We start from the raw sequence: 12,502 nt of genomic DNA on the forward strand, positions 1-12,502 counted from the left end.
TAGCCACGTTCTGGCTCCGCCCCTGCTCGCAACCAAGGGTAGCGTAATTATTTAAATTGTGCTGTTGGATTTTATTTTTGAAAGGCAACAAAATGGATTTCACAAGCACCCCCAAAAACTGGACAAAGGGGCACATTGGGCATCAGTAGCAAAACGGCGCTCACTGTGTCTGTGAGTACACACGGCTGTTTTGTGGGTTAAACGTTTTCACTGGAAGCCGTGAGATTCCAAACACACTACACAAACCATACTAATACTGCACAAAACGCAACTGACGTGGCAATTGGTAGCACTTTACTGTTCGACTATCATTATCAGGAATATTTTTGAAATTAGCAGCATACTGCTTGTATGTTTGTTTTCATTGGGAAATTAAAGGGAACCGTTTCAGATGCCATTTTTAATCCCAGTCAGCCTGAGCCACCGGAAGTGCTTGATAAACCCTGGTTGAGGCTGCAAAGTGCGTCACAGAGCAGAGCTGCTGAGAATTACTACAACAGCCCAACCATCCGGCACCGACGCTCCACGCCTATTTTTTTTTTTCTTCTTTGGGGAATCCAACGCGTTTGTGGCGCAATGGTGAAGATCGCGTTCAACCCAGCTCTGGCGCAGAAAGCTCTCGTCAAGGAGCCTGTCGTGAAGGTGAGCGATAGTGAGTGCGTAGTAACTGTTAGCAGGCCTGCACCGGCCGCTGCACGCACTCGGTCCGTTGCCTTTCCACAATTTGCAAACATTTGTGGGTCGCAAACTGCAAGCATATATTTGCACCCAGTGCATTGCGTCCGTTACGTGGAAGTGACGAATACTATGACTATTGCATGTGTGCGTGCGTGCACGACGAACAGCGTACGTTCTCCATTTCCATGTGTGTGTAGGACCCCGAGCTCGCCGTTGCTCCGGTGGGCATCGCAGGTTCCACAGGTCGTTGTTTGGTCACACTGCTGGGCATCGCCTTCATCCTCAGTGGACTCATCGTCGGGGGAGCATGTCTCTATCGCTATTTCACTCCTAAGGTATATCTATCTATCTCGTTACTGTGCGCTGGTCAAATTTTTGTATTACAGCTATGTACTGCGCCACCTTAGTGTTTCAAATTATTTTATTTACTACAAATAATGTACACTTAATGGAGGAATATGCAGGCATGTTGCCTTTCATAACCAGATTTGACACTAAGAACATTTGGAAGACGATAGCTTTATTATTCAAATATATTTATTTTGTGTGTGTGCGGGTGTGCGTGTGTGTGTGGGGGGGGGGGGGGGGTTGTGCGTGTGTGTGTGTGTGTGTGTGCCGTCAGTCAGATTTTTCAAATGTAAAATGTTTGCCTAAACCCACTAAAGGTTGGGAAACTGGCGGGCATGAACCTGTGCTAGGTTTAACTGTTAAATGTGTTTTGACTCCCCCTGGTGGCTCATTACGAAGGAGCATAGTATTAGGGACACTGAAAAAAATACACTATGAGATTAAAGTTACAATTTTACCAGAAGAAAGTTGTAAATTAATGCACGCAGGATCCTGCATTCTGCCTTTTCGGCATGAGCCATGTTGGGGTGACTGCTAGAATCAGCACATGCCCTGTATATTCAAGATATCATAGAAGTAATTATTTCATATTTATCATTGCTATACTGTATTATTTGAGCCTTTTAAAAAGTATTGCTTCTGTGGACTTACTTTTTTGCATGTTGTGTTTTTTTTCTACAGTATAAAATCCAGCTGAATATTTAGCAATGGATAATTTGGGGGCTTTATATCTTGTTCAAGCCACTGCTTATGGAAGGATTTAACCTGACATGCAAAAAAAGTGAAATGTGTGCAACATGGTAAACAGATCACAGCTGATTGACCAATTTAAATCCATAAAACTCAAACCATTGAAAAATGAATTAAAAAAAACAAGAACATGTTGATTTCATCATATTTATTTATGAAATTTGTACTGGCCCGCTTGGGACACTCTCTTAAATTGTGGAGTAGTAAAGTGAGCAAGACTGTATAAGTCTGTACATCTCCTCCCTCAGAAGCTTCTTGAATATATTAATCATTACCTGCTATTTAACCTTAACAAATCCAGTGAGGTTTTCGTGCATCGTAGAGATGAATTTTGCTCTTTCCTGTGTCGTTCAGAGGCTGTATCACGGCGCCATGCAGTTCAGCGACATGTCAACCGTTGGCGATGCAGAGAGACAGCCTTACTATCTCCCACGGGTGGAGGAAGAGGTAGAGATTACTGACAGCATGGCCGTCATCAGCGTCCCACCTCCCCGTTTCAGGCCCGGAGACCCCGCTTACATCCTCCACGACTTCAACAGGGTGAGGGAGTGGTCCAACTCATGCACGGAAGGACTGTTGACGCATTCTGAAATCTTTCCTGATATGTCTGTGTTTTTTTTTGTGTGAGCAGAAGCTTACTGCATATCTGGATTTGACTCTGAGGACTTGCTTTGTTATTCCACTAAACACATCGGTGGTGCTGCCTCCCCAAGACCTCATTGACCTCTTCTCACAGCTGATGGTGAGTCTAATGGCGAACAAATGACAACACACTGCACTGACTTCCCCACTGTAAAAAATGAAACATTTTACAGGGGATAATACAAGGATTTACAGTAATAATTAGATTGTCTTTAAATCGTGGCTATTTTAAAAAAAAAGCATACTGTCTGCTTATGTGTGTGTGTGTGTGTGTGTGTGTGTGTGTAGGTTGGAATTAGGGATGTTCCGATCAGGTTTTATGACACCGATACAGATCATGCATGAGTGAGAACGGCCGATACCGATTCCAATCACATGGAATATCTGTATATTATTCCATTTATTTATGGTGACTGCTATTATGGAATATTATCTGAAAATGACCAGCCATATTATTGCTGTAATTTTGACAAAAATCTATAAATATTTTCAAAAGCATGAAGAAATACAAAACCGTTGCTGGCACAACAATTACTCAGTTACAAAGATAATTGAAAAACCAACTTTTAAGAACACAGTTTTTAACAGATCAAAATAATCATCAGTCTCAAAAGACTTAATTATGCAAAAAGTCACATAAATAACATGCCACCTAAACATTCCATGGTTCAGAATATAATCAAAGTAGAAAAAATAGTCACATGCAACCTCAAACTATTCAATGTGTTCCTAAATTGAAACCACTCAGGAACTTTATTGTCTTGTGCATAGACAAACTATCTTGTGCATTTGTCAAGGAGAAAAAAGTCACTGTTAATCTTTTTGTGAATTCTAAAATGATATAGTGGGTCTGTTGCCCACAAGTGACCTACAATGCGTCTCATGCATGTGGCAATAATGCCACTTATACTGCGCTGTGACAGTAACGCATCATGCATAACAAGTTGCAAGCGTGCGTGCCATAAACCCCAAACTCGATCGCCCATTTATTATCGGTCGTAGCTTTCCCCATGTTCCGCGCATTATAGCTCAATACCAGGTGTATTTTTTCTTTTGGAATACATATTCGAACATTGTCATTAAAAGCAGTACGTGAGCTAAAAACTCCCTTGTTAGACTCAACATCGACACAGGACTGTCATCTGAGCTCCATTTAACACTTGTAAAACTTAAACAAGATAATAGGCCTTCTTTTAGGAAACCTTCGATGTGACAACACACTCTCTGGTCAAGCTACGTCTGTGAAGTAGCTAGCGAGGCTCGAAGTGGGCAAGCAGACGGCGGAATCCGGTGCCTTCTACCACAGAGAATGGTTGGTCATCAAGTCTGATAAATTTCATTATTTTCCTGGTTATTTGCGTTGCCTTTTGCCTGTCGCGTTGATATGGGTTTGAGTTGGTCGGTATGGGCTGCGTTTCATTGTTGCTGCTGCTGCTTTAATGCAGTGAGCCTCGCAAACTCACCATAGTCTTCCAATTGCTTGCTCTTCAAATGTCGGATTAAGTTGGTTGTGTTGAAACTTGTGGCCATGCTCCCCCCGCGAGAAACCTTTTCATGGCATATATTACAAGATGCAAACTACACACAGCAGTTAGCAACACAGACATGTTTGTCTGTTTGTTATTGCCATGCGCCTCGCAGCGTGCAGAGGGGGAGGGGCGGGGGCGCAACACTGCACGCAGGCTGCGAAGCATGAGCTGCGGGTGCTCGGATTTTTTTGATCGGCAATAAAAGGCTTTGATCGACTATGCCGATCACGTAATTTTTCACGAAAATCGGCCGATCATCATCGGCGCCCGATCGATCGGAGCATCCCTAGTTGGAATGTTTGTTTTGTTTTTTTTACTTTACTGGATTTATTAATTCCAGAGAATGAGTGCATATAGCAGGTCAAACGTGTTACATGTTCATCTCAAACATTACCAAAATAGGTTTGACCAAATTCAAAAAAAATATACCCAAGGGATCATAAAATTGCAATTTGTCCACTAGAAGAGCGCACTTGTATGAATTCATGAAAAAACCCAGATCCAAGGTATCAAATGGAATACAGTAATCATCAGATCATTTCTAGATCTATAAATTCATCTCGTGTGGTATTGTATGAAAAGTTGATCTAATTTCCTGTGATTCTGTCGAAGTCTGGCTCGTACCGCAGCTACCTGGTGCAAGAGGACCTCGTGGTGACCGAGCGCATTGATGACATCAAGCCTCTCGGCTTCTACATCCGCAGACTGTGCACTGGCAAGGAAACCTACAGAATGGAGCGCCGTGCCAGCTTACCAGGTCTGGATGTAACCATTTCTTTTGACATAAAGCAAAGCCTGTCATCTTTTTGCCCATGTTTGTATGATTTTCAAAGTATTCTTAGTATGATGGATGAGGATCAATAGTAGAGTGTGTCAGCATGCCTAAATCTACAAAAAAGATGGGAGTAACTTCTTTGTGTCTGCCAGGTGGAGGCATCCAGAAGCGCTCTGCAGAGGAGTGCTTCACCTTCCATCACTTTGAAAACAAGTTTGTAACTGAGACTCGCATCTGCAAGGCTTGATGGGAGTGTGGTCGGAGTGCGATGGAGGCAGAGAGTTAGTCGGAGTAAGTGGCAGAGGAGACGAGCTTCAGCTGAAATGTTACAGTCGTATTTAAGTGCATCTCCTGATTTGTTTTCATTTCCTGCTTTAGCCCTCAGTGATGTGTTGTAGTCTCCTGTGTTACATTCCTTTAACATTTATTGGACTTAGCTTTCAACCTACAGTATTTGCTAAAAAAAAAAAAAAAAAACTGCATCTTGCAGTTAACTGAAGACTATGAAAACATTTGATTCCTCTTTTTAGTATCCGTAGCTGCCTCCAAACTCCTTGTTATGCTTCTGCATTTCAACATCTGTATCACTGCATACATGTATGTGTTGGCCTACAGCTCCACTGTCGCACATGTTCAGAAAGAGTTGCAGAGCAGCTTTGTGTACTCATGAGATGTACAGTCTACAATTGTGATTTATGTTGTAGTATGATGATAGCACACATCACCTTGGAAATGTTGCAGTGAAAACTGTCTTTACATAGAAGCACAAATCCAAAATCCACTTCCCTAAAGTCTATGCTGTCCTGCTGTAATTTAATGTTAATTTAACGATAACATACCTGAGAACAGTGTAGCTCTGTTTATGATCTGTGTGTTGAACCTCATTTGTTTCAAGTCCTCAACGTTCAAGTATCTATTTTGCTTCGGTGATCATTTGAATTCTTATTTGTCGTAAAATGGTTGAAAGAACTTGTAAGGTAGGTGTGATCCAGTTTTTCCAAAAATCTCATTTGTGTTGAATTTTTCACAAAGATACTGTTAAACAAGTATGCTGATTCTAATTGCCCTGGACTGTGAGAGTAAGATGTCCCAGCTATGTTCAATGGCATTCTTACATGATGCCTGTCCAGAAAGACAATCGAACTTGAGTGTGCTTGGAAATGTTTGCCCATGTTTATAACAAAATACTAGATCACCATGTACAGCCATTTAACTGATCTCACTTTGTTTGGTGATTAAAGATTAATTCAACATTTATTTCATGTGTTTGCTTGTCATCATTTTGCAAATAAGAGCGTTTTGGAAAGTGACAGTGATCATTTTATTGCCCTCTTACAACCATAATTTTGTTGTCATATTGTATTTAACTCATTCACTGCCAAGGACACAGTTCAGCCATTCAATCCAGGAATTTATTTTAATTTTTTTCACACGTTAGGGTAAAACAGGGTCTGAACATGTCTGGCAGTGAATGAGTTAGGAGAGAAAGAAGCAAGTTTAGGGTGTACATATCCATTTCCTGACAACTCTTACAATGGATCACACGGACAATTTTAAAAAGCAATATCTCCATTAGAAAAAATGAAAAAAGACATATTTCACATTTGATTTTGTATGTCAATACCATATCCCTTTCCTCTTCAAAGGGAAAACAAACAACAGGGGATTAGTGGTTTCATTGTCTGGTCTTTCAACAAAAAAGTCATTAACACTAGGTCCTCCACTTGAGATATTCACCTGTTTAAGTCACACGCTCTGGTATTTCTGGCTTGCTCAGTCGCCTCCAGAATTCTTTCGTTGTGAAGTAATACATGATGGGATCCAGGCTGCAGTTTAGGCTCGCCAAGCAGAGTGTGACAGGGTGACAAATCAGGATCAGGTCCTTAAGGGTGCAGCTGCTCAACGTGTTGGTCTTTGCCAAGAAGTCCAGCGGCATAGTAATGTGATAAGGCGCAAAGCACACTAAGAAGACAGCGGTGCAACTCAGCGCCATCCTCAAAGCCCTCCGCTTCTCCCCCTGGTCAGGAATGGCCCCGGATGTCTTCATCCGAAGGCTCCCGGCGGTCAGAAAGGTGCAGGCTAGCACCAGGGTGAAGGGGATGATGAAACCGAGGAGTTCGGCTATGATCAAGATAACCCAGGCTACTGAGGCGGTGACCATCTGCATGGGCAGCTCTGAGAAACACACCATGTCAGCTTCGGGAGGGGTGGTGCTGACCCCTGAGGTCACAAGGTCGTCATCAGAGTCTGGGTTTCTTAGCAGAGGGAAGGCCAGGCAGCCCAGGCAGACCAAGAGCCACCCCAGGATGCATATGACCAAATCTGCCTTTCGCCTGGAGGCCTTGTATCTCAGTGGTCGCATGATGAGTTCGCAGCGGCGCACGCTCACACACACCAGGAAGTAGATGGAAGCGTACATGTTGACGTACTTTAGATAGAAACAGATCATGCAGAGAGCATGACCAAAGGGCCAGCTGTTGTTCAAGTAATAGTAGATCCTCAGCGGCAGGGAAAGAACCTGACAATAAGGGTAGGAGAGGTTTAAATCATGTATCATATCGTCGCTGTTCTGTGAAAAACACGTTTGTCCAATTTTGTCATTTAAAAAAAACAAAAACATCTTCACTTTAATGAATGTCTCTAACGTAGAAGCCACATTAACATAAAAATGTTTTTTTTTTTAGAAAGGTAGAAAGTGGATAGAAGATTGGTGGATAAAGCTCAAAAAGGTGTTCAACTTGTTTTTCATTATATTTTGGGGATATTATGTTTCAACCAATTCAGGGTGTCCCCCGCCTACTGCCCGAAGACAGCTGGGATAGGCTCCAGCACGCCCAGCGACCCTTGTGAGGAGAAGCCGTATAGATAATGGATGGATGGATGGATGGATATTATGTTTGAGAAGGGTATGTGCTTTATTATGCATGACGTAAGGGTTTTTTTTAAACCTAAAAGATTGTTTTATTTGTGACTGAGCCCACACGCAAATAAATAAATATAGTTGTTTTCATCACATTTCGCATTTTCGCTCTGATAATCTCAACACAGAGAACCTCACACATTTTGATAAACATATTTCAAAACGAAGTCCTCCGAGGTAATAATCTTGCGTGGTTACACATCATGACAAAAACGAATAACAAGACACTATCGGAGATGCACGTTTGTTTGCCAAGTGTTTGCAAAGAGGACCAGAGGCGCATTAGTGGAGATAGTTTGTGATACAAACTGGCCCTAATTACGAGTCAAGAGACGAGTCGAAATAGCCTCCGTGCAACCACGCACTGCTGGGAACAACTTCAATATAAAAGCGAATTAAGGCATTGATGTCCTCGTATTCTTTGACACTCTAATGTTTATTTTGAAGTTCGCCTTCTCACCGTGTGTTGTGAGTGTGAATGTTTGTTTGTCTCTGTGTGCCCTGCGATTGGCTGGCAACCAGTTCGGGGTGTCCGCCGCCTACTGCCCGAAGACAGCTGAGATAGGCTGCAGCACGCCCCGCGAACCTTGTGAGGAGAAGCGGTATCGATAATGAATGGATGGATAATAATAATAAATATTACTTTATTTATTTTTTTCACTGCAGTGTTTTGGACCATGCAACGAAAATTTGGGTGAAATTTCAGGACAAGACTAGAATGCATTCAAACCTTTACAGGTGAACTTAATGTGACCTCCTTTAAGCTTTTGAATGCACATGTCCAACTGTTAAATGTTTCAGTATTTTTGCATGAGTTGCTGTTCTCTAACAAGGAGCTTAACAGCAAAATTCACAACAGGTGTTTGATCCTTGAATCGGCCGATAAATGTGGCTGGTTCAAATGGAGCTGGTGTTAAACAGTTGTCCTCATCATGCTGTTCACATTTAGACATCATGAGACCAAGGCGCTACAGAGAGAATTGGAGATTCACAGAAAGATGTAGAGGTGGGCGTCCTTTCGCCACATCTCATGCTGATGACCAGTACATTGTGAACAATGCCCTGAGAAACCAGATGATGAATGCCATTCAACCCCAGGCACGTTTAAGGGAGGTGAGAGGAACCCAAGTGTCACGTCAGACCTTTCAAAGCCGTTTACATCAGCGTGGTCTGCGTGCTAGACGACCAGCAAGGGTACCTGACCACACCACCAGGCACAGGCGTCATCGTCTTGCATGGGCCAGGGAGCATTTACGCTAGACGAGGGACCATTGTGCCTCAGCGCTGTCCTCTGATGAAATGACATTTTGACATCTCTAATATATATATATATATATATATATATATATATATATATATATATATATATATATATATATATATATATATATATATATATATATATATATATATATATATATATAATGCATTGTACTGTATTTGTAACTGGAGACCAAGAATGAAAAATCCTAGCATCCTGGAAGAGTCAGATGCACACTCACATACTGTACTGTACATGTAAGGGGTGAAAGATAGAGAAATAATAATACATGAAAAGAACTGTACCTGCATCAGGTCAGCCACAGCCAGATTCATCATGAACACCACCGCCTTCTTAGTTTCTCTGATGTAAACCCTGAACACCCATAATGCCAGTATGTTTCCCAGCAAGCCCGGCACAAGGATGACACTGTACACCACTGCGTACACATGGTGCTGATACATCCTCAGCTCCGTTGTATTTTGGCAACTGCCATTCATTGTTATTATTATTATTATGATCTTATACCATGTGGTGTCGACACAGCTTCGCTGTGGATCAATTCTGAGCTTGTTCCAGGTATGCTGACCATCGTCCACTGATGAGTGTGTCCATGGCAGTCTTCATTTTGAGGAGGTACTCACACTTGCAGACTTGTAGCCAACAGTCTAGTCCTCAAAAGTATCCCCGAAAAAAATGCTTCTTATTTCAGCAAAAAGAAAGGGTTCTAAATACAATCCCGGGTAGTCCTGATAGGGGAGAGAAAAGTGGATCAACTTAAGCTGGGTTTAACTATGTGATGGTTGCACCACACATCCAGAAGGCAAATTTCTAACTTGGGATCCAAATTTCTAACTTGGGATCCTCCCACATCATTGAGTAAAAACATCTACAAAGTACATCAGTGTCATGCATTTAGTACTTACATCGAAAGCATGCTGCGTGCGTCTGTTTGTCAGCCTGAAGACACCCTGTTGACGCAAAAAGAGACACACAAGCACATTCACACCCACTCCAGTCTATGTGCAAAACACATCTGATAACGGCATTTGCGGTGGTTATTTACAACACATGTGCAAAGCCACAGAAATTTCGACTGTGCACCCTAACAAAGTGCATGTCCTCATGCATGCCTGTGACAAAGATCTCAGGAAAAAGCATCAGTGAAACTAGCAGAGTAGGCAAATGTATTCAGATGTGTGGTTGACGGACCAGACTGTCATATGAGCAACTCTTGAAAAACATGCACATACTGTATGTGAGTTATGTCAGAAAGATTCTAGGACTGGGGTCACAAAAGATACATAATATCTGTAAACTATTGCTTTGGTAATTCTTACCATGACTGTGTATCTAATGTTTGGATACAAACCGTCCTTCAGGAGTGGAGTAGGAGGAAACATACTCTTAAAGTAACACGCCACCAATGCAAAGGCTAACTTCAAAATAAAAGCTTAGCAAATAATGCATTGACAGCAATGCAATAGCCTTAGCAGGCTTTTATTTTTAAGCAGACCCCTGTGGTGGCGTGACAGCCAGCTTTTCTTGTCTTTTTGACATTTCGGCTTGCCTTATCACAGTTTTTATTGCCATTACATAATTGCTACCAAAATCAACACAACACCATCCTGAAATCATATTCAATCGCTAATTTAGGAGGCTAAGAAACCGCAAATTACGGCATCATTGTATGATATGGCACAAGTTTCTGCTGTTTGCGGCCACTAGCTAACCGCTACTTTGGCCACAAAAAGCAGACTACATTTTAGACCAGGGGTGCTCAAGTCCCGTGCTCAAGAGCCCCTATGCAGCCTGTTTTCCATCTCTCCCTGCCTGCAACACACCTGATTCAAATGATCACAATCGTTGACAGGCTCGCGCAAATTGTTCAGAAAATCAGAAAGTTATTCAAATGTGCCGTTCAGTTAGTCAGCGTCTAGCCGGATAGCGTGTAGTAAACCGCTGTGTTCACCAGATGATTACATGAAAAAAATGGGCTTCCGGCTATGCTTAGTCCGACTATTTTTCCCGTCTATAGTTCATTGCTTACACAATGGGCGTCCGTCATTGGCAGATAGGCGGACCGGTCATTTACATAGGTGGCATGTCCAGCTCTGCCTTATACATACATGCCGTATCTACAAGATACAGAATAGCAGCTCAAAACAAGTAAACACCAGCTTATTTTCACATTTCACATTTCACATTTTATTTATATAGCACTTATTGCCACATTCTGTAAATAAGAATCTCACTAAGTGTGAAGTCAAAAGCTGTTTAACCCAATTAATACTATTAGAACTACACGCACACAATACTGAGTCCAACCTGGCAACTGAGTCAAAGGTTATCTGTGTGTAGAATAAATGTAAACAACACCCGTGTCCTTGCATGTGTAGTGTACCAACACAAGACCTGTGATCCTAATGTTTAGTGGGGATGCGAAAATAAAGACACTGTGTCTGATGACAGTGACATCACTGTTACGTTTACAGGAAGAGTGGAAAAAAATACACATGCATAAACGCGCGCATACACACACAGCCACTATTCCTAACTCACATTCCTCACTTATGAGAAACAAATATTTGCCCATGAGGCATTGCGCCACATGCCAAGCATCCATCTGTTATCAACTCCAAACCCCACACTTTTTCTTCAGTGGTAGTTTGTGTAGTTAAAAAAATTAGAACACCTCACCTCTGTCAGGCTTCCATTTTAGATGTCGTGTAGCATCACGAGGAGAGGAAGAAGAAGGTCTAACCATCAGTCATCCCATCCTTTCTCCATGCTATTATTCACTTTCCATGTTTGGCTCTATTCTTCATACTTTGTTCTAAAGCTTGTTTTTGTACAGATATCACTACTTCCTCTTGCTATGGTCTAACAATGTCCTCTTAATGTCTCTCTGCCTTTGTCTCACTTGTCTGTCTGCCCCAGAAGCTTTTCGGCCCACACAGTGCTTCCTGTGAGTAAGGGGTGTGGTTTACAAGAATTTGGAACACATTGTCTGTTCAAGGGCACATCTTAAAAATACATAATACTGTATTTTCAACTGTAAAACCTGGGGAAATGGAAATTGAAAATGAACTGACCTTTTGTGGTAACAATTGCACAATCCTTTCACATTTTCAAATTTAAATTTTTCATTTTAAATCCAAAAAAAATTATCAAACTATGAAGTGCTGCAATTTAAGTCAAAGAGGGGGCCATTTCTGGTCAAATCAGAAATGCATGCACAATGTGTTGCATCTGAGCGTATTCAATTTGGCCCAGCCTGTAACTTGAGTGAGACTGAGTGCTGAAAGCGGGTATCCGATAAAGGCGGTTTATGGTTTTGAGCAGCTGCCGCCAACTGTCACCAACTTGCATTGATAACGGGAAGATAACAGTTTAGATCAATCTGACAATGCAATCGATTACATATAGCGACTGGCCACAGCATTATGACCACCTGGGCAATGGAACGAGATGCAATTTAAGAGCTGTGTCAAAAGATGACCCTTTACTAAGACAGATAAGAGTGGATATATATATATATATATATATATATATATATATATATATATATATATATATATATATATATATATATATAT

The 12,502-nt window shown here is 41.7% G+C and overlaps 2 protein-coding genes across 2 annotated transcripts; one reads left to right on the top strand and one right to left on the bottom strand.

Moving 5' to 3' along the window:
* Positions 1 to 407: 407 nt before the first annotated feature.
* LOC147152080 (integral membrane protein 2A-like) lies at positions 408 to 5,979 on the top strand. The gene is made up of 6 exons (XM_086023644.1): positions 408 to 642; positions 876 to 1,013; positions 2,131 to 2,316; positions 2,408 to 2,518; positions 4,560 to 4,704; positions 4,875 to 5,979. The coding sequence occupies exons 1-6, from the start codon at positions 577 to 579 to the stop codon at positions 4,967 to 4,969; spliced, it is 741 nt and encodes a 246-aa protein (XP_085879770.1). The 5' UTR covers positions 408 to 576; the 3' UTR covers positions 4,970 to 5,979.
* gpr174 (G protein-coupled receptor 174) lies at positions 5,078 to 12,379 on the bottom strand. The gene is made up of 4 exons (XM_086023643.1): positions 11,604 to 12,379; positions 9,830 to 9,874; positions 9,209 to 9,652; positions 5,078 to 7,240 (listed from the first exon to the last, which is right to left on the bottom strand). The coding sequence occupies exons 3-4, from the start codon at positions 9,401 to 9,403 to the stop codon at positions 6,464 to 6,466; spliced, it is 972 nt and encodes a 323-aa protein (XP_085879769.1). The 5' UTR covers positions 9,404 to 9,652; positions 9,830 to 9,874; positions 11,604 to 12,379; the 3' UTR covers positions 5,078 to 6,463.
* Between the last annotated feature and the right edge of the window lie 123 nt (positions 12,380 to 12,502).

Source organism: Filicampus tigris, chromosome 2 (assembly GCF_054856515.1).
Source record: "Filicampus tigris isolate MCC_2025a chromosome 2, RoL_Ftig_1.0, whole genome shotgun sequence".
NCBI lineage: Eukaryota > Metazoa > Chordata > Actinopteri > Syngnathiformes > Syngnathidae > Filicampus > Filicampus tigris.